The following is a 22393-nucleotide window of genomic DNA, read 5'->3' as shown; positions in this document are numbered from 1 at the left end:
CAACCACACATGGAGAGCCTGGCTGTTTTGCACAGCAGTTAAGGTGCATGCTTGCTCAGCCTCTGCCCTGCTACACCCCCAATCCCTGGCTGTGGCAGGAGTCTCACCTGACCAGCTCCTCGTTGTACAGGGATTTGGGGGACTCCCTGCCCAGGATGTACACCTGCCCCTTGAACACTGAGAGCTGAACCTTCCCTTCCACACTCTCCTGGGATGTTGCGATACAGTGGCGGACGAACTCGCACTCCGGGCTGTACCAGAAACCTGCACATGGCGGAGACAACAAGGAAGGAAAAGGAGCATTAAAACAGGGTCATGCTAGAAGGGTTTTTATTAAAACTATAAAAACACTGCGACTCTTTTGAGAACGTTTTATATTACTAGAAAATTAGAATCTATCTGCATTCAGATAGAATTCATCTTTAAAGCGGCCAATATCAAATTATGATTTCCAATTCATTCATGATAAACTCCACAGTATCACCCCCTCTCCCCCTTGTATGAAGACACAAACTTTTCTGTTTATAGATTTCATAAGCAGAATTATCTGCCATACAGCAACTTAACGACACAACCACTTTTAGCACAAACACGTCAATACAAGTTTAAGGTTTAAAAGAATGAGGCAATGGGATACTCTCTCAGATATCCATTCTGCTGGCCCACGAGGGAGCCTCACCTCCTCCCTCCCATCGCCACCTCCTCCTCTTATCAGCTTAGTGAATCAGCTCCATATGCTCCCACACAAGCCTGTGCCTGCCTGTTACAGGTAGTGCTTACCCAGCCCTGCCTGCCAGTAACCCTACCGTCCAGACTACAGAGCCAGTGGGATCTCATTTCTCAGCACATCTGTCCACTAGGACAACTGTTATTCACCTCGCAAGCTGTCCGTTTAAAAAGGAAAAAAGTACCACCCCGGGGGGGGGGGGGGGGGGGGGGGGGGGGGAGGGAATTGCAAGTGTCTTTTTGTAAAAGCCCTTTACCTCCATCGATATACGACAGTGTTGTCTTCTCTTAATTGCCCCGTGTATATTTGGCGTAGGTACGGTTGCAATGTTTAATGCCAATGCAATTGCACAGGATATTGGTACACAGTGCATAGCGAGTCATTACAGTGCATTACGAAACAGACTTTCAAATTTAGCTCTCAAATGTATTTCTAAGAAGAAAGCGTTGCTAAACTCCTTGTGTACCTTAAGGGGTTAGGAACACGTGAAGCTATCCCTGCAACACCCAGCTCCTTTGTTTTAACAGTGATCCCACTTTAATGATGAAAATCCTGTTAAGGGGGAGCGAGGAGAGAGCGCGGGACAATGGGATTAAAATGAGCCGGGCTGGACCTGGGGGGAGGGATTCGCTCCAGTTAAGAGTCCCACGCGATGGCAGTGATTTAGTCATTCTATTAGCCTTGGGCCGCTAACCTTTAACCTCCTATTGAGTGTCACTGATAACACTCCTCAGAGCTAGTTTAGTTTCTACAGGTACTTTCCTGTAGGTATTTGTTTAGTAGTGGAAGCCACTTGAGGGTTCACAGGCACTCAGGATCGCATTCCTGTTTTGAACAATCTTTGACATCGTTCACGGGTGCGAAGAACGCTCTCTTTCTCGGATAGAGCAATTATTTCAGCCTTCGTGGCTCTGAACGCACACTTCTGCTGTCCGTGAGTCAAGCTGGGTGATCATGCGACCACAAGGCTGTCGAGTACGGTGTACACAGTAACAAAAAAAAAAAAGAGAAACGATGAGGATAGAAGAGGGAGTAATAGACGGTGAAGCTGACAGATGCAGGCAGGCTCCTCTCTTAGCCTGTCAGGAGGGGAGCCGCTGCTTTTCATTGTCAGGGGATCAGGGAATCTGCTCTGGACAGCTGGAGAGGGCCGGCCCACCTGTCAGCTTACCTGTGCAGGTGACCCTGCGGCCGGGCCAGGCTCTGGGGGGGGGTCCCCTGGGTCTGGGCAGAGCCCTGGCAAGGCTAATGAGCCCAGACAGGTGGGCCAGTGCCTTTGTGCTCTGCGCCCACAGCCACCCCTAATTACCGGGGGGCTCGCTGGAAGGTGGTAATAGCCCAGCTAATGGATGCTTTTGGTCGCCCCTCTTCCACATTTTAGGGGATTTCTCTCCTGGTGGAGAATTGTTTTAAAAATCAAGAGCTCCCCTCCCCTCAGGATTAATCCCATGCTGTACAGAACAAAAAAAAAAACCTGGGAGCAGGACTCCTCCCCCAACCCGCTACCTGTTATCAATAACTACACAAGACTGACACTACAGTCATGGTTCCAGTTATTGGTTTCCAGTAACAGTCCAGCGTTGTGTGGTGCACAGCCCTTGAGATACGCATCTCATTTCCAAGGTGGTCCTGCCAACGAGACGATGCTAAAAGCTCTAAGTCCACGAATGCCCGTCTCTTTTGCACAGCAGTTAAGACGCTCTCGTGTCGCCCCCAGCCTCCGCCCTGTTACGTCAGTCCCCTCTGTGCTGGCGTGTTTCAATGCCAGCGTTTGGATCTGGGTGTTGAGAACTGTTCCACAATTCAAATAGATTTAACTGGTAAGAAACACTTTCCATGCTATGAACTGAACGGGTGTCTTGGCTTGGAACAGCTATAATACAGGGGTTCAAATGACCAAACCATGGGTACATCTGACTTCCAGTTTAACTCATAACAACATGATTGCCCTTCATTGTGAAACTTGTATACGAAATACTGCAGTAACGGGGCAACGCTATTAAAAAAAAAAAAAAGGCAGTTTGTTTTTAGACGTGGCAAACTGGCCGCACAGGGGCTGGACACATACCGTTATAAAGCTGCTCGGAGAACTGAACAGACAGCCCTTGCTTAATCTTCCTCACTTCTCTGTCCATGGTGAAGGTCTCAATATCCATGTGAGCGTGGTAGAGGATTGTCCCGCCCGGGGTCTCGTAGATACCTAACAATTTCACAAAGAAAGAGAGGAAAGAAATAAATATACAAACCGCTGAAAGCTGTCAGCCCTGCGCCGGCCCCCGTGCGCTCCCAGCCTGTGTTGAAAAGGCAGCTGTCATTATTTATCCTGCTGAGGCTCAGACGAGTCCACTCTGGAGCCTGCGGAGAACATTTCCAGATTCCCTGTCGCTGAGCAGCTAAATAACAGGGTTGAGCCGCTAACACACCCACTGCTGCAGGCCGGCAGGGCTAGACCCTGAAAACACTGCAATTAGACAACCGCTGTGGGGAGGCAAAATCCACTGTGAAAATGAAGCTGTCATTTAACTGTCTGCTTATCAAACGATGTGCATGCAGCAACCCTTGATTTCACAGGTTAAAGAATTAGTTAGTTTTTTTTTTTTTCTTTTAAAGAAATGCTAACCCTTTGCTTAATGTTACTGGTTCTCAGTCCTCGTTTGGTCCGCTGCATCCCCTGAAATGCTTGCAGCTTGAAGCAGTTTTCATCCCTTTGCTTGCATTGCTGCAGCCGTTACAACTGCACTTGATAAACCGTTCGGATCTTTAATTAAACTCTGCTTAAGGTCGTGCCTTCCCTTCCGTTCTGAACTTTTCTCGATTTTTCCAGCTTCCGTTTGATTGAATGTCTCCCGTTTGCTTTAGGATTTTACTACATTAAAATCAACTTTTTGCACGCTGAATGATAGTTGTGTTGGTTTTATACAGCAATGCACTGTTACGATTCTATCGCAGGGACAGAAATACGGTTCCCGTTGCACAGCGGTTTGATCCATTCCTGGTTTTACTAGGAGTTTAACAAGATGCACCTGAGCTTGTTACCTAGACACTGGGGCTAATCAAGCTCATAGTAAAACCTGGAATGGGGGAAACTGCTATGCAATAGGAGTCTTATCTCCATCCCTGCTGTCACAGGTCCTGGTCTCAGCCCGGAGTGTTCAGGTATAAGAGCCAGAAATCAGCATGCTTGCGTGGGATGAATCCCAGAGCAGGCAGGGTCTCCAGTGAAGCTGCTGCAGCCACACCGGTGTGGATGCAGTGCCTACACTTGCATGCCAGCTGGCTCAGCAAGCCTAACCTTGTGGGGTTTTTGCAGCCTGCATGGCGAAACCCCTAATCTACATTAAAACTGTGCTCAGAACTTTCCTTCTGCGCCAACCCCTCCTGTACTGGGTGCATCTGATGTGTATACAGAGAGCTCATTTTTAAAAACTTCATCCTAGAGGAGAGGGTAGGGTACTGTATTGCAAATTTCACAGACAGGGTTATGGGACAGCTTGTCAACTTTGTTTTGTTGAAGCTCAGTTAAAGCATGGCTGGTTTTCGAACACTGCTGCATCAGCACACCACTTCACCACGCATGCCCGTGTTTAGAGGCAACTAAAACAAACAAACAAACAAACAAAAAGGAATGTGCAAAACTTGAGAATCAGATAAGTGTGTTTTTTTCGAATAAGGTTTCAAGGGCTTGTTTAATTAAAGGGTGGCTTCCGGATTAGGCAGATTAAATCACCCTTCTTGCAGTAATCTTTTAAAACTTTTAAACAGTTTAGCCCTCGCTACACTGGGTTCTCTCAATGGCTCTTCAGTAATGGGGTGAATTAACCTGATCAGATTCACCCCTGGCTCATAGTGACACAGGTGTCGCCCCTTCTCCAGCTAAGATGGATTTAAGTCCTCGATATCCGCCCCCACTTTTAAAAACTCTGCAGGAATTCTGTAATCTGCCATCAATCGTACAGGTTTGGTTATTGTTTAAAATCCTGTTTGCACACAACACCCTGTGCAGCATCAGACGAGAGATCTCAATGGAGGGTCGTTAGGGTGAGAGGAGATTCTTAGTTAAGAAACCCTCCATTTGGAAAAGTTTTTTTTATTTTTTTTGAAGCCAGCTCTCGTTCTGTGCGTATTCCAGTCACTTTAGCCCGGCCACAGCAGTGAAAGCTTAATTTTAGAGGGTACATCTTTTTGCGATTTAGGCTTAAGTTAACAATTATCTGTAATAAAAAGGAAAAATAACTGTTGATCTAATATTTCCGTGTGCATTACAGGTACCACGGTTCGTGGAAGAATTGCGGATCTTGACCCTTGACCTCCCTTACCCTTGCCCACCCCCTAACCCCCACGTGCCAGCCCCCTCACACAAAGAACCTGAAAGCCTTGCTTGTTTCAGTCTCACAAGGGGACGTCCCGTGTCCTGTGTCTCTGAGGCGCTGCAGTAACAGGGTAGAGAGCTGAGCATGTAGCATCCTGTCCCACGGGAGGCGCTGCAGGTGCAACGAGACCCATCTTCAGGACTTCAATACAGAGCCTGCTGGGCCCTGCTCCTCCTGGGTGCAGCCCCTCTCTCTATACCTGTATCTGGGCAGCTTCCCATTAACGACATCATAACAGATTCAAAACAGCTGGAGAAAGTAGTTTGGACACAAAGGTATCCCCATATGAGGCTATCATCCATTTGCGTCTTCCACATAATGACTAGAAGAGGGTTTTTTTTTTAATCCGTCCCCATACGGGGTTGCCAGGCATGACAGGGGTAAAGGGGTCACGACACGAATGGTTATTATGCATCTGGTTATTTTGTTGTCTTGCAGTGGCTTCTGGGAGATGTTGAATTGACAAGTTAGCACCAGAACCAGAGAAACACTTGTATTTAGTTAAGATTTTTCAAAATTTATTTTTAGATCTATAATAACCTAACAAAAGGAACGAAGGAAAGAACGAAAGCGCACAAGTCCACCTCCGCTTCTGTTAATTTGACTGACAACATAAAGCATTGAAAATGGGCACCTAGTTCTCAAAAGTTTAACATGCACACAAAAAAAATAAAAGACTAAAAATAAGAGAGTGGATGAAGTGTATATTTTTCTTTAATTGCTCCCCTCAGTCACTCTGGCTTCTCAGAACCACGTCCATTATCTCCCCCCCCCACCCCCCTGCAGTGCATCATGCACGCTGCAATAAAAAGAAAGCAGGTAGGAATCACATCTATTAAATGCACCTCTATTAAAACGCAAATGTTAATGCACTCTCTCATGGCTGGCCTTCACACCCTACAGAGTGGCAGATTGTCTATAGCCTGAGCTCAGAGGAGCAACTACAGTGTAGCTAGACTAGAGCTCACAGCAGCCGGGCGTCTGCAGTGCAAACTAGATTCCCCACTGAACCGTTTTTAATGTGGCTGAACTACAGCCCACGCACACCAATTCAATAATTCAATGCAATCTTATTTCACACTGGCGGGACGATCCAGTAACTCCTTGCCTGCAAGAACTATAGGACTAGGTCCAAGGGTGGATTTTTATATTTATATTATTTTTTATTGTTGAAGTGCCAGTGTGTCACTTCCCTCATAAAAGTTTACCATAGTGAAAGCATAGCAAAGTGTAATAAAGCATAGAGAAAGCATGGTAAAGTACAGATAAGCATTGTAAAGAACAGCGAGGTGTGGTCAAGCATATTAATAAGCATGGCAAACCAAGGTAAACTATGGTAAATGCATAGCATAACTATGAGGAAAGCATGATAAAACTGTAAAAATACAGCGGTAAAACGTTTATAAGGGTTGGGTCAGCTGTCAGTAGGACCTTATTTAAAAGCAGATAAATAGAATTGATTGATTGTTATCCAACAGGATAATAATACAGGCGTTGTATTTCATATTGTCCCCTCCTTAGTTGAGAGAAGTTTCTGTCTTGCTACATGTCCAAATGCAGCTGCTATTAAATACCACCTCCCTCCAATAGTGCTCCCCCCTTTTCATATAGCAGCTCTTTGAAAAACAACCGTTGACAAGAGTTTTTGACAGTGTTGTCAGGTAGCTGTCTCACTCTGTTTATCTAAAGAAGTTCCTTTTCATTCCTATTGAAAAGACTGCCTGTCAGTTTGTTTGAATTGGTTTTCCTGCGCTATATATTTATTCGGAGCCACTATGTTGATTCACACAGAGCTCCAGCACTATAGACTGGAAGGCAATGATTACGCCGGCTCGTCAATTTGCCAGTCCGAGTCAAGTATGTGTTTTAAGGAGACTGCACTGAGCAAAACAGCAGTGTGTTTCCTACGCAGACATAGAGGTGTCATAGTACAAGTGGGGGCTAGCCAGCAGTCCTGTCTTCACCCACTAAAGGAATGCTTTCATATCATTCAACCACGGTACCATAAAGATCAACGGCCCTCCTGCACACAGCATCAGCAGAAGTCGGTATTAAGCTGCATCTGCCAGTTAGCACTGTAAGTGGATTAGGGACTAATAGCAAAAAAAATGAAATCATTACACGATCTATGATTGACTACAAGTAGTGACACCAAACTTATGCAATCTTTTTCTTTCTTCCCCGAAGAGTTTCAAAACCAGGCATTGTTATAAAAACTAGTGAAAGGAGTTGGATATTAAAAGCTTTCATAAAACAGAGGTTACTGCGTTAACAACCCGCTACAAACTGGGATACCATCGAAGGAAAACATACTGCAACTGGACGCATGACTAAAGCATAAAAAGAAATAGAAAAAAAAAGAAATAATTGTGGCTGAGCGGTGACTCACTAAAGGAAAGAACAAAAAAAAAAAAAACACAAAACAAAGCCCACAAAAGAACCTGCGTGTGTTCCGCCACCTCAATTTTCTGCACTTAATTGTCCCTCCTCCTGGGTAAGAAGGGATAATTTGATAACGAGGGGGCGTGCCGAGCTGACAGACAGGAACCCCACTCGTTCCGAGCTGTGATTTCACGCTCCGCGCCGCTCCAATTCACGTCTCAATTGTCTTCGATAATAACGCCTCCGCTGAGCCGCAGACCCTACTGCACACCTGATATTAAAAACCTGAACAGGATACCACCCCAACACCATGGCTTTAATAGAGGGAGCGGAGCCCTCCTGCTCTCGCGGCTACAAAGAATCTAGCCGTCTGGAAATTTGTTTTTTTTTAAAAAGCACTATCAACGTTAAGATTTAATAACCAATTATCTATCCATTTGCCTAGAAAACATCTTTTAACAGCCCCAAATGGCAAGTTAAGATATCACAGGGATGGAAATAAGACTCCCATTGCACAGCAGTTTTCCCCATCCCTCAATTTTATTGGATCTCATATGCACGCCTTTAAGTCTGTCAACTTCTGATCAAAAACAGAAAGTATTTTATAAATTGAGTTCATTTTACCTCTCTGAAAGTCTCTATGTACATGACTGCAGAGCCATACTGGTGGAAATAAATCTAAGCTGGTCCATTTTGCAGCTTGTATTCCAACACAGCACCCCACGCTCTCCAGTCATTTCTACACTACTGGGGGTTGGTCTTCACTTTGTGTTAAACATTTCAAAAGCTTTTTGGGATGAAAGAATCCTACATGCCAGAGCGTGCACGAGTGACAGTCATGTTGCCTTGCTCGTCGCGTCAGCAATATCCAAGGTGGAGACAATTCCACTGTTACTAAATGCACATTCCCCTTTAGGCCAGATCAACCACCAAATCATGCTATTTATTCAGGAACTTGCCATTCCCAGTTAACATCCACATCCTATGGGGTTTTACTTCAGAGCACATCGGTGTAAATATGTATTTATTTTCATTTGCATATCACAGGATACCAAAACCATCCAATTTGTTGACATTGCTTTTGTGCATCAAATACAGACGTGCTCAAATTTGTTGGTACCCTTACAGCTCATTGAAATAATGCTTCATTCCTCCTGAAAAGTGATGAAATTAAAAGCTATTATATCATGTATACTTGCATGTCTTTGGTATGTCATAGAATAAAGCAAAGAAGCTGTGAAAAGAGATGAATTATTGCTTATTCTACAAAGATATTCTAAAATGGCCTGGACACATTTGTTGGTACCCCTTAGAAAAGATAATAAATAATTGGATTATACTGATATTTCAAACTAATTTGTTTCTTTAATTAGTATCACACATGTCTCCAATCTTGTAATCAGTCATTCAGCCTATTTAAATGGAGAAAAGTAGTCACTGTGCTGTTTGGTATCATTGTGTGCACCACACTGAACATGGACCAGAGAAAGCAAAGGAGAGAGTTGTCTGAGGAGATCAGAAAGAAAATAGACAAGCATGGTAAAGGTAAAGGCTACACGACCATCTCCAAGCAGCTTGATGTTCCTGTGACAACAGTTGCAAATATTATTAAGAAGTTTAAGAGGAAGAGGAAAATCGACCCCAGATTGAACAGAAGGATAGTGTGAATGGTAGAAAAAGAACCAAGGATAACTGCCAAAGAGATACAAGCTGAACTCCAAGGTGAAGGTACGTCAGTTTCTGATCGCACCATCCGTCGCTTTTTGAGCGAAAGTGGGCTCCATGGAAGAAGACCCAGGAGGACTCCACTTTTGAAAGAAAAACATAAAAAAGCCAGACTGGAATTTGCTAAAATGCATATTGACAAGCCACAATCCTTCTGGGAGAATGTCCTTTGGACAGAGGAGTCAAAACTGGAACTTTTTGGCAAGTCACATCAGCTCTATGTTCACAGACAAAAAAATGAAGCTTTCAAAGAAAAGAACACCATACCTACAGTGAAATATGGAGGAGGCTCGGTTATGTTTTGGGGCTGCTTTGCTGCGCCTGGCACAGGGTGCCTTGAATCTGTGCAGGGCACAATGAAATCTCAAGACTATCAAGGCATTCTGGAGCGAAACGTACTGCCCAGTGTCAGAAAGCTCTGTCTCAGTCGCAGGTCATGGGTCCTCCAACAGGATAATGACCCAAAACACACAGCTTAAAGCACCCAAGAATGGATAAGAACAAAACATTGGACTATTCTGAAGTGGCCTTCTATGAGTCCTGATCTGAATCCTATCGAACATCTATGGAAAGAGCTGAAACTTGCAGTCTGGAGAAGGCACCCATCAAACCTGAGACAGCTGGAGCAGTTTGCTCAGGAAGAGTGGGCCAAACTACCTGTTAACAGGTGCAGAAGTCTCATTGAGAGCTACAGAAAACGTTTGATTGCAGTGATTGCCTCTAAATGTTGTGCAACAAAATATTAGGTTAGCGGTCCCATCATTTTTGTCCATGCCATTTTCATTTGTTTTATTATTTACAATATTATGTTGAATAAAAAATCAAAAGCAAAGTCTGATTTCTATTAAATATGGAATAAACAATGGTGGATGCCAATTACTTTTGCCAGTTTCAAGTTATTTCACAGAAAATTGTGCATTCTTCGTTTTTTGTAGAGGGGTACCAACAAATTTGAGCACGTCTGTATGTATGCAGCATTAGCCGAGGCTGAATCTGTAGTGTGTTGCTACCGTATGCGTGCAACGCTAAGCCAATCAAAGTTGAAGGACAGATTGCTTGAGAGAAGAAAAAAAAAAAAAAAAACCCCCATCAAATTCCTTGACGGTACAGACAGAACAAAAGAGGATCTACGTGGAATCTTAACAGGACAGAGAAAAGAAGGTATTTTCAAAATGATTTTCCAGTGAAAACATCTCGAGTCTGAGGTGGCAGTTTTTGTTCGCAGGAATGTCTCGCCCGACACCTTCGTAAAACAAGCTCTTCGTTTGTTCATTGAGAGCGACGGCTCCATCAGCAGATTCTTACAGCACTCTGTTACCATGCTTACTCTTGTACTCTGATGTCCTTGCAGGACGTTGTGCAGAGCCAATCTACCCTAGTGTAGAACAGGCATTGTTAACTGTCAAACAATGCCTTAAAAAAAAAAACAAGAATATCTCCGTTTAAAAATTAATTGGATTCATAATTCAGTAAATTAAAATTAAATAAAAAAAGGGGGGCTTTTCATTTGTGTATGCAGCTGATATTCCCTGAAAAGAAATGTATTCTCTAAAGGCAATTGATGGAAGGCATGACAAAACCACTACATAGAAGAACAGATTTCAATAAGGGGCCTTTGTTCGGGGTGGAGAACTATTGCGCTTCCAGTAACCTTGGCGCGTTAATGCCTTTTTATTAATTTCATAAAATCAGTCAGCGTTTAATGCAGAGTTCTTTGATTCTGGATTCTGAAAAGTACAAATAAAATGTAAAAATGCAATTTCTTCGCATTTCATTCGAGGTGGCTTTGTGTAAACAAAGGTGCGGATTATCAGATGTTAATGAAGCGGAGATGAAAGGCTGCAGCTCGTTAATGCTATTGTCATACAGCGCTGAACAGGAAACCAATCCGACGACAGATTCTCATTGGCTTGTTTATATGAAAACACTGTGGTCAGGGCTAGAACAAAAACGAAGCCCAACAATTGCTTCACCTGGGCTTCCACGTGTGCATTTTGAATGAAGGATGGCTGTCATTTAGGAAGCAGACAAAAGCTGGGCTGGGCCCCTACTAGCAGCAATCAAGGCTGAGTTCCATTCTAGAAATCTGGATCCTCATCCAACACAACCTTAACCCATCGAGTGCCGTTGTCCTCATTCGAGGACGGGCTACTTTGTCATTTTTTGGAGCATTTTTAACTGGCCTGTCATTTAAATGTAACTCTTTACCATGATGGCTATGATAACTTACTCAAATCTTGTTTACCGCAAAAGTTCAATCTAAATGTAACTTAATTCTGCAAATACAGCCCTTCAGATGCTTTTCTGAGACCTCAATCTAAATTAAGAAACTGAAGCCTTAAAACGATCCATTTCTTTGTGTACCCACAGTGACGATGAGTGTTGAGCTTCACAGCTGGTGTGAAATTTCACTGTAAATATGTCATTTTACACTTCTAAAAGACTGAAATCTTTTAGCATATTGATTTAGAAGGTATCAAATTAAATAAATACAGCTTCAGATTTTTTTCAAAGAAAAAATATTAGGCATTTAAAGGGTTAAGTGACTCCAAATTTAAGAGCGATACAGTTGACAGATAGCGGGCGTGTGCCAGGGGGAGTAGACCCTGAACACGTGAAGTACCCCAAAACGTTTAATCCAAGAATGAATTTAATGAGCAAGCAGCACAAGAAAAGCTTTACCCCAGAAGACCATTACAAAAGGACCCCCCTCCCTCAATTGTGACAGACTGGTTAAAAGCTGAAAACATTAATGGGAACATCTGGGTCAGGGTGTGAATGAGTCCACTGACACCTTCCCAGGCCGTGGAGCGAGCGAGAGAGCGAGAGCGTGCTTAACATGGCCTGACCTGCTCCCAGCCTGAAGGCCCCAGAAGACCACCAGACCTCTACGATTCAGACCCCATTGTCCCATCTCTGCAGCAGAACAGAAGACAGAGGAGAGATTTATTCCAGAGAGACGTCCCAACGAAGGAAGGTGCACTAAAGACTGAAACAGCCCCATTGTTTTGTTGTTTTTAAAAGGGGTGGGGCAGGGGGGGCTGAGGTTGCAGGTGTGTGCGGTTGAAGAAGTTTTATCTCTGCTGATAATCTTTCGCCACATATCCACTTAATAGCAGCTCATCCATCACAGGGTGCCCCCACACCTATCCCGGCTTTATCAGCCACATCACACCGACACTAATGGATACTTAAACTGGTAATTATCTGCTCTGCACTGTGCTGGGAAGAAGGGGCTGCCTGTAACTTACCTTGTTAACTCCGGCCTCATCTACATAAACAGTTGAACCTTCTTGGTAGGATTTTAACATGGGATGCTTTGTGTTATGTGGGGAGACTATCCCTTCACAGATGCAAACCAGGTCATCATAAAAGGTTTTAATCACGTGATTAAACACGGTTTCAATAGTTTTCTCCTGTGTAATGAATCACGGTTTTTATAAGTAAATCTAGCTGCGGTTTCGTTTATTCCACAGACCTAATGCCTTATACGAGGCAGGCTGCATAAATGAGAACGTCCAGGACTGGAATGCTGGAATATTCTCAAGCTTGTTAGCAAAATGATAAGCCCGTTTCACTGGAGCTTTTTAGATATGATTTATTAATTTGAATCACAATGCATCAATTAGCTGCTCTTCCTGTGGTGTTGAATTCATTCTGAAATTGTTACAATTATCTTCAGGACAAAATAACAACAAATGTGTTATTGAATCCGAAGTTACTCCTACGAAACTCTACTGAAATTCATATTTTGAACCAATCAGATGTAGGAGATTATGATGCCCCTGTGTATTTCAAGCCCCCCACCACGAAGCTTAAACACGCGAAAGTTAAAAACAGGATGCACCCATTGACTGAATGCAAAATATTTGGAGCGACATGGTGTATTTACAATCCCTCTTTATTTGTATTTATTTAAATGAATCTGACACTTTCAGCCCAATGTTCCATTAAAAAGGCCATTTAATTGAAGAGAAAAAAAAAATAAACTAATGAAAAACAAAAACACACACATGCAAAGCATCCAGCAAGGGAGTGCCTGCTTCAGTTCCTGCCTGGCACTAAATGTGGCATTTATCTCCTTTATCCTCCCCCTAATGAGCACATCAAAGAGATGTGAAAGGGATAATGCAATTGGGATTAATCGCCATTAACAGGACGGGACTTAATTAGCAGTTAAATATAAGCCCTAATTACGAAGAGACAGCCTCGCTTCCATGCACACACACTCTGGGCACAATGGGATGAAAGGAGTCTGTTTAGCAGCCATTAAAGGGGAATCTGTTTAATTCTGTACAGTCAATCCAGACAGTGATTATACAGCTTGGCTGGCCCTCTGCCTGCTAACTGGAGCCTCCAACACTACACACACATGCACACGCACGCACACATGCACACACACGTAGCAATATCTGCATGTTTACACCAAAAAGCCCCTTGACCAATACATTTTATTTTTAACCTGCAAAATGTCCTACCGTGCACGCTGCTAAAACGGCATTCAAATATGAAGCGATTCCGCACAGTTTGTGTCATCGATGCAGCTTAACACCCGACACTCTCCAAATGCATTGTCCAACTGTACACAAATTCTGCATGGAAATGCAACAGCACTAGAGTGACCCGATTGGCTTATCAAATTGTTTCAACCCAGGAGTTTGTATACAAGGAGCCGTCTAATTAACACCTGTTAGGAGGTAAACGAACATCCGGTCAATTTTGCAAAACAGCTAAGTTCTACGTTTCAAGTTCTCCAAAGCACTCTCCAGGTGTTTTGTTTTTCTATTTGTAACATTAATGTGATCTCACGGGTCTTAATGTCTGTCTGTCTCTTGGTCTCTCTCTCTCCGCTCCAAGGCCAGTGTCTGGGGCTTTGAGCTCGCAGATGGGTGCTGTGTGACCAGGGCAGTGGTATCTCCACCCCCCCCCCCCCCACCTCGGTCATTCACTCAGGTGAGAGACCCCCCCACTCCCTCATTCCCATCAGCATTACAAAGGGCAGCTGCGGGTATCTGCTAACTTCCAAACCTGGGCGAATTATTTCCCTTTCATCAGTTACCCAACAGCATTTACACAAAGCAGCGACTCGGTTATCAGAGGACACATTGGAGACAGTACAGGCTGAGCTGCCCGGGCCAGTCCTTACCTCGTGACTTCATGCCGATGAACCGATTCTCCACAATGTCGATCCTGCCCACTCCGTGCGACCCCCTGCCGAGGAACAAGACAGGAAGGGGTTAAACTGGGCCTCCTCTCGCTTCTGCTCAGCACCCAGCTGCAGGAGGCACGGCAATAAGACTCCCACACGTACCTCTCGCTAAGTGCACAACAGAGCGTTGGCTAATTGCGTTGAGTGATTACGACATTAATAGGGGGTCCTGCTGAAAGCGCCCATTCAGCCAGGAGAGATGGTGATAAACTGGGACAAAGAGCATTCTGCCTCATTAAAAAGAGGGACAAAACTTCTCTTTTCTTTGCACCCCCAAAAGCGCAGGGCTGCAGCCCGACTGGCAGCAAATCAGGGGAGCGTCACTCAAAGAGTTCAAAGCAGACAGGCAGGAGGGATAAGGAGTGAAGCCACACACTTTGTGATGCAGAGCAGGCCAGGAAAAAAGGCTCAAAATGGACAGCCAGCTAAAAGCTTGCCGACTGCTAGCGAATTACCAATACACTGCAGTGGATATTGCTCATAAACTTACTTTGAATATTTCAGTCCGAGGATGGCAATCTGCGAGGGAAATGGTTTCCCCAGAACTCTCGGTTTAATTCAGGTCAGCAATCTATACCAGTTCAAAAGCTGGAAATGACCTGCAACAAACACTGTCAAAACGCTAGCCAATGAAGACAGTTCAAGCACCAAGGAGACCTAAGTCTATTGATATAAATCTACAAGCGCTGGAAAAGCACCACATGCTATTAAATAATGGGCACGACTGGGTACAGTAGCAAAGACCACCTTCCTGATTTAATAAACTCATCCATTCTCCTGTAGATACGAAATCATTGCCATGCAAATCCGGCTTTCATCTCCTCTGGGCCCCAAACTTGCACACAAGCATTATTATTTAGAAAGAGAAAAAATAAAGAAGGAAAGTCTGCCATGAAAAGGGGCCAGCGGCTCACAGAGATGTTTAGGCAGCAGCTGTATTCATGGCAGCGCAGTAGAGTTAGGGCTGATGGAAGGGATCCAAGCCTGCTTGGGGAAGGGTATTCTGGGAGGGCGAGCGAGCTTGTTCTGGTTCTAGGTGAGCCCGTTTCAAACCAACTGGATTTTTACACACAGTCTAGGGCTGCTCTACCAGGCACGCTAAGAGTTCAGCAGAACTCCAATACAGACAAGCCCATGCACAGCTCACATACAGGATTAGTGGCTTTAGATATTACAGTGTTGTTATCCCCCAAAACACTACGAAACGTATGAAACAAAAAAAAAAGCACTTTGCTATTTCTTTATGATTATGTGTCTATTACTACTACTATTTTTGTTATTATAATAACGGGGCACCTTTTACTAAACGCTCTTCGTTAACGCCTCAGAAATATTGAACAGGCTCTGTGATGACTTCATGAATACAAGGGGGAGGGGAGGGGGAGCATGCATTATCCAGAAGAACAAAACATGTGCAAAAATAAATACATCCATCATAATTCAAAAACTCTTACCCAATAGTGTTGAGATACTGGAACATCTCCAGTGGAGAGTCGACAGACTTCCCTTCTTTAATATTGATCACTTTCACTGGGACTCCTACAAGGAGGGGACAGAATACACGACACTGTGAAGAATAATAATAATAATAATAATAATAACAATAATGATAATAATAATAATAATAATAATAATAATAATAAAGCTATCAAAGACTTCACTGCACTGTTTCTCCACTGCACAACATTCAGCTCAGGTATTAACGATCTCAAAGGCATAGACACAGGCACACAGATACCAGTCAGGTGAAGCTCATCAAAGAGGGGGGGTGGACCCCGCTAATGGAGGGCTAATTGAGAGTCTGCGCTGGGCTCGCTCATGAAGAGAGGTGTCCCCCCCCCCCCCCACCACTCCCCGTCCCCCAATAAATTAAAAGCCCTTCTTTCCTTTTGAAGGCTGTGAAATCGCAACCAGGCCCTTTGCTAATTGAATTTCATGCTTTGGCTTTGTCTTGTGCCACCGTGCCTTCTGTCCCAGCGGCCTAGCCAGGAATGAGGAGGGGAGGGGGGGGGGGGGGGGATTTCAAACAAGGTCCTTTCTCCTGCGCTGAGACAAAATCGACAGCACGCACGCACGCACGCACGCACGCACGCACACACGCACGCACGCACACGCACACAATGTACTGGAGCTGGCTAGCAGACACAAACACACATGCTTCGATTAGCCGCTGTGACTGCCACCACCCTCTCCTGACCAGCAGCCACCAGGGATCAGATCAAGGGGGGAGAAGCAACTCTATGAATTAATCATTGTCCCCTTTCACAGATAAAAGGGAGATGTCATTAGCTTGCTCATTAATAGTGTGAAACCAGCAATAAAAAAAGGGTTGGTGTGAGTGAGGGAACTTTGCAGCACTAATCTCATATCCATCTGTGTCTCATTAGCATGTTGCACGCTTGCAGTTGCCAATCAGGGGTAAATAGTCCCTTTCTAGTCCCCTTTCACTGCTAAAATGTAAGCTCTGTTATAATGACGGGTAAAGACCTGACAAATATTTTCGGACGAGGGTATTGTCCTGTCCAGACCCCCCTCTCCCTTCTTGATTCCAAGCCCACGGAGCGCACAGATATTGGGCTATGGAACCCGGCAAAGCCTCTTACCTTCCAAATAGTTCATAATTAGATTAAAACTTCAAATAAATGAACTGGCAGACTGAAAGAGGCTGTGGAGGAGAGAGGGGGGTCTCTTCTTTTTGTAAGGAGACCAAGGCCTATTAATATGGATCACAGTGTGTTTTTTTTTTTCTTACCCCTCAGAAGGCTGGTTTAGCACACAAAGGGAAGTAGACACAGTTGTAGGAAAAATTACTGCTTCACTTTTTCAGGGATGTGGGCTTGAGGAGAAAAGGCCCCGCAGTTAAGGGAGTTTAATGCTTCTTAAAATTCTTTTTAATTGCTGAATCCGTTCTCTAAACAAGCCTGTATTAAGCCTGTATTAAGGCTTCATAAGAATCCGTGGCTAGAATGCCAATGCGTTCTCGCCTCCGATCAGTACCTGAGTCCTGCGATACATGAAGCATTCATTGCAGGTCCCTTATGGTGTTTGCAGCACCCCCTGGAGGAGAGCGAAGGCAACGCGGCGCCGCTCCACGTACCTTTGCTGAACTCAATCTCCAGGACGTCCGGCTTGTCGGGAGACACTTCGGGATCCTTTGACATCTGGAAGATCCCGGGTGGGGCGTGAGTCTGGAAATGTAAAAGGGTGACTTACAATCGTAAGCAAATACATTTCAAGTGTAACCGCTCATTGGTTAAAAAATATATATAAGCTATAGCATGGTTCTGTATTTGTACTTGTGATTACTGCTGGATTACTTAGAATAAGCATGTTAATGTGTGTAGTTGTTTAATTATAATGACTGCAGCATCACTGTAACCAATTGGAATGGAACACAATAGCATTGGAATTGGAATTGGAATTCTGTTGGAATTGGAATTCTGCTGTCATTGGAATTACGACTGACCCCAGGTCTGGTGTCCAGGATCAGAAGCCGTATATTATTTGTGGATCCCTCTTGTTTGGCAATTACACAAGGACAGTGGAAAGGTACATTTTCATTTTAAAATCAGTCATTTGAAATGGCTTAAGACTGCATCTATATGCGCATTGCCATGTGTCTGATATGCAACATCCTGTTCACAAATGTGCAGATGGGGGTTGGAATAATAAATAAAAAAAAACAAAATACCGAAACATGCTGTCGTTTTAAAAAAAGGAGAGGAGAGAAAAAACGGGATGTTGCTATTTCTGAAGAGGGAGGAGAGGAGAGAAAAATGCGAACGTTAAAAATAAGAGACTTGAAAAAGCCATCAGAAGAACGAAAGAAAAAGCAATGTGCCATTTTTCTCCTCTAGTTGGTTTCATTTCCCCTTTGACCAGCTCTCAGCTGGGGGTAGAATTGTCACTCTGTGGATCAAGTGAGGCAGCTAAACGAGCTCTCCATCAATCGCAGAGCCCAGCCTAGCGCGGGCCATGCAGGGCTCCAGACACAATATCTGCATGCAGATCTCTTCCTACTCAAATTCATGCTGCCCGACTCTGACGCGCTTTCACTGGCATTTGTTCTTGCTTGTTAATAACTGGAAACAACTCCAGTTTACCAATCTTGAGATTCCACTGAAGTGCAGTCCAACATTCACAAAGCCCCACAATGCCAAGCCTGCTGAAGACTGCTTAAAACACAGCTCTCACATTAAAACACGGAGCATGCAAAGTTGGAAAAATGACCTTAAAATGAGCAAAATTGCAGGCGCTGGCCTGCATAGGGTCCGATACCCTGGGGGGAAAGAATGTGGCAATGAAAATATGCCCTATGGGAGTTCCATTAAAAGGTGAAAACGTCCGTAGTAGATATTTCATTTGTGTAGCTCACTGGTTCCTGTCTTACAGCATTTGCGTTGCCCAGAGTAATCAATGTATTAGCAGACAAGAGCCTTAAGAAAAGACTGTCGCTTGACTGCATCTACAGTACACCTGTCTCGGGTTCAAATCCCGAATCTGCCGGTCGCTTTACTCTTCCATTTCCAGCCACCACGTTCCTTTAACAGAGTGCGAAGCTTGTGCGATTTATAGTCAGTATAATAAATACCGTTGGCTTGTCATAGCCAGTCTCCTTGTAACAAACGGCACATTACCATTCAGGGCTAGGCTTGAGAAGCCCTATTCCAATTTCGAGTGGGAATCTCGAAAGACAACCTGCTCCGGCTAACAGCAGCCCGCCAATTACGAAGGCATTAAGAGCAAATCGCCGCCGATGTTTCCTGAGCTGAGCCAAATTGCAGAGGACCTATGCAAAATAACCACACGCGCATTTAAATGGAAGTCTTTACCAGACAAATCATGATACAATAACTAATCCAACCGCTTGCACACCGCCTGCCCGAGAGCCATCGCTTCCGTCCTTTTAACTAAACGTTCAAATTGACTTTCTCCGTTTCTGCCTGAGCGCTGCTTTCATGCAAATGAACTGAAAGGACGGCTTTTTGATTACAGCGAGAAAAGCCTGCTTGACTAACGCGCATCGCGCTGAATTTTCAGGGAGAGCGCTGGAAGATTTTAGAAATTAGCTCAGACGAGTTGGAGAATTTCAGTGAGGGTCTTGTAGAGATACGAAGGTGGAAAGTTGCCTCCTCCTTCTTTTCTCCCAGTCCCTCAACTCTAACCACTAGGCCACGTTGCTTACCGCCCAGTCCTCAGCTCTAACCACTAGGCCACACCGCTTATATCCCAGCTCCTCAGGGCTTCTTCCAGTCCCTCAGTAATACACCCACATAGCAAATTACCAATTTGGCATTTTTCATCCAATGGTTAAAATTTTGAATATATAAGAAACCACAATAGCAAAACAAATCATACTGTAGACCTCAGGCTTGCTTATCCAAAGTCTTTAATTTACTCTATTAAAATACCAAAATTGACTCTTCAAAATTTCCACATGAGCACATCCTTAAAAAAAAAAAAAAAAAAAACACAACTAGCAATACACAAAAAAAAAAAAAAAAAATCAAAAACCAATCTCAGAGGTCTATCAGTTTTCCTTGATTACACTGCGGTGCGCTTGTAGATTTTTTTTCTCTCTCCTCCCTCTCCTCTCTTTTTAAATACAAGAAACAGTTCAAGAGACAAATTGCTTCTTGCTCAGTATCAATGCATTTCACTTCAACCTCCCCGCGGGAGGGCCTGGCCCCGAGGTGTCATCCTGAAAGAGCCGTGAAGAGACAAATATGCCGGGGAGAAAGAGGAGAGTATTGGAGGCAAATGGGCCGTGAACTGAACCGTGATGTCGAAGCAAAGAGCCGGCTCGCAGGCTTTATCCAATCGCCCCACATTGTTGTGCTCGGGGCGGCTGAATGCACTCTTTGAGAAAAGGCTGCCGCATGAACTTAAAGCAAGTACATTTCTATCTTTCTACGCATTAGCTGCCTCATTGCCCTTCAATTGGGTCTTGGAGAGCCAAAGAAAAGGGGAGAGGGAGAGAGGGAGGGAGAGAGAGAGAGGGGGAGAGAGAGGAGAGAGAGAGGAGAAAGAGAGAGGGAGAGAGGGGGAGAGAGAGAAAGAGAGAGAGAGAGAGGGAGGAGAAAGAGAGAGAGGAGAGAGGGGGAGAGAGAGAGTGAGGAAGGGAGAGAGAGGGAGAGAGAGGGAGAAAGTGAGAGAGAAAGAGAGGGGGAGAGAGAGGGGGAGAAAGAGAGGGAGGAGAGAGAGAGTGAGGAAGGGAGAGAGAGGGAGAGAGAGGGGGAGGGTGAGAGAGAGAGAAAGTGAAGGTTGACAGAGAAATGAACTTCAGCCATCTGCTTGGAAATTAAAGACTTTTTTGGGTTTTTTTATGCTGGCACTTCAGAGACGGCTGCAATCGTTTCACACCATCCAGCGCAGAATCGTGATTCTGAAGTTTGGTTTCCACGTCTGTTATCAACACACACTTCATCTCTCATCTCTCCAGAACCTCAAAAAAGGACAACAGGTCACAGCAAGTGACTGCAATTTCAATGCAGCAAAACAAGATTACAAGTGACAAGGTCACAATAATCTCCAATTATCCACCTGTACTGTCGCTTGCTGTAAAGTGGTGACAATATGTCCCCAACCCTTGAAAATCAGGACCCTAGTAACTGATCTCTTATTGTCAAATATAATTACCCTCCCTAGAGACTGGCTAATAAAGGCAAAAGTGTCCACAGGGCTTCACTTCCTCTTCGACGGGCCCCCAGGCACACCCCCCCCACCACACGCCCCCCACTCCGAACTCAACAGCGTGTACAGCGGCTGATCAAAGACAGGCCCGTGTTTATCACACACTGCAACGGAATTGCTGCTTTTCATTTTTGGAGACCGATTCTATAATTGGTGGTGATGGATGGCTTAAATAGTTTTTGCAAGTGTCACAAGGGCACTGGAGCGTGAACCGGAAAGAAGGGATGGAGGGAGGGAGGGAGGGAGGGAGAGAGGAAGGACAGAGCTCTGCTCCATCACAGTGACACTAGAACAGGAGCAGGCAATCAAAAAGCCAGGGCAATGCTATTCTACACGCAATACTTTAATACAAACCAAAAGGAGATGCATCTATGCTTTAAACTATAACAGCTACCCTGTGCAGCCAGCTTCGATGGCTAACAATAAATAAATAAACTAAAATAAATTATACGAAACAATCTCAAATAGGAGCCTTTGCCAAAGCGTATAGTTACGAAACTACTGAGAGTTGATTACCAGTTTGAACTTGGGTGCGATCCCACTGTCTTCAAAGTTCATCCTTTAACTGCTTGACTAAGCGTAGTTAAAACACAACAATGCAGGACATGGGAGCTGGGAGGTCAGGATAGACACAGCATTGGAAAAGTCTGGCAGTAAGTTTCTGAATCCCTAACATCTCGTCGTGTCTCATCTGTCTAATCGACCCTTTGTAGTTTGCTGGTGACATTTTTTAGTGCGCGGCGTCACGCTGAAATCTGTCCCTCCCACGTCGATCCCCGAGGCAGTGTTTAAACAAAAGCCCTTAAGAGGGGAGACACACACTGTATCAGCTGAGGCTGGCTCAGCCTTTTTCATGGCGCTCCCGTGAAATTGGAAATGATCTGTGCTGTACATGTCAGACAAGCCTGCGTTTGTGTGAGCGTGGTTCTTCCCAGGCCTGTGCCATGAAGCCCTGCCCGGCTGCACACCCTTACCGGGGGAGGGGTAGCTTCACAGGGGGCGAGCCGGCCTGAGCCTCAACCCCTGACCTCCTTTGGATGGTCTCCTATATTTTACGCTGGTATAGAAATAACAAGGCAGACACACTACAGTATTTGAAGTTCTCTAGGGCAGTTTTGCAGGCAGCGAGGGAGGGCAAGTTAGAGGGAGAGGATGTCAAAGAGAAAAACGCTACCTTAGGATTCTCCAGTATCCCAGATTCATAGCTGCAAGGAAAAAAGGAAGAAAAAAAAAAAAGTTAGTCTGAACAAATCGATCTAAAAAGTTATCTTAAGCAAAGATCAGTGC

At 44.5% G+C, this 22393-nt stretch overlaps 1 protein-coding gene across 1 annotated transcript in view; it reads right to left on the bottom strand.

The window, feature by feature from the left end:
* Nucleotides 1-22393, bottom strand: part of LOC117422644 (argininosuccinate synthase-like) — a 36545-nt gene that overhangs the window by 3725 nt on the left and 10427 nt on the right. The window contains exons 8-13 of the mRNA XM_034037873.3: nt 22281-22311; nt 17511-17601; nt 15868-15952; nt 14351-14415; nt 2796-2927; nt 108-264 (exon numbers count right to left, since the gene is read on the bottom strand). Coding sequence (XP_033893764.3) covers nt 108-264; nt 2796-2927; nt 14351-14415; nt 15868-15952; nt 17511-17601; nt 22281-22311 — 561 coding nt within the window. The remainder of the gene's footprint in view (nt 1-107; nt 265-2795; nt 2928-14350; nt 14416-15867; nt 15953-17510; nt 17602-22280; nt 22312-22393) is intronic.

The sequence above is a fragment of the Acipenser ruthenus genome, chromosome 15, assembly GCF_902713425.1.
Source record: "Acipenser ruthenus chromosome 15, fAciRut3.2 maternal haplotype, whole genome shotgun sequence".
Classification (NCBI taxonomy): Eukaryota; Metazoa; Chordata; class Actinopteri; order Acipenseriformes; family Acipenseridae; genus Acipenser; species Acipenser ruthenus.
Note: the sequence above shows the minus strand (reverse complement) of the source record. Positions and strands in the feature narration are given on the sequence as shown.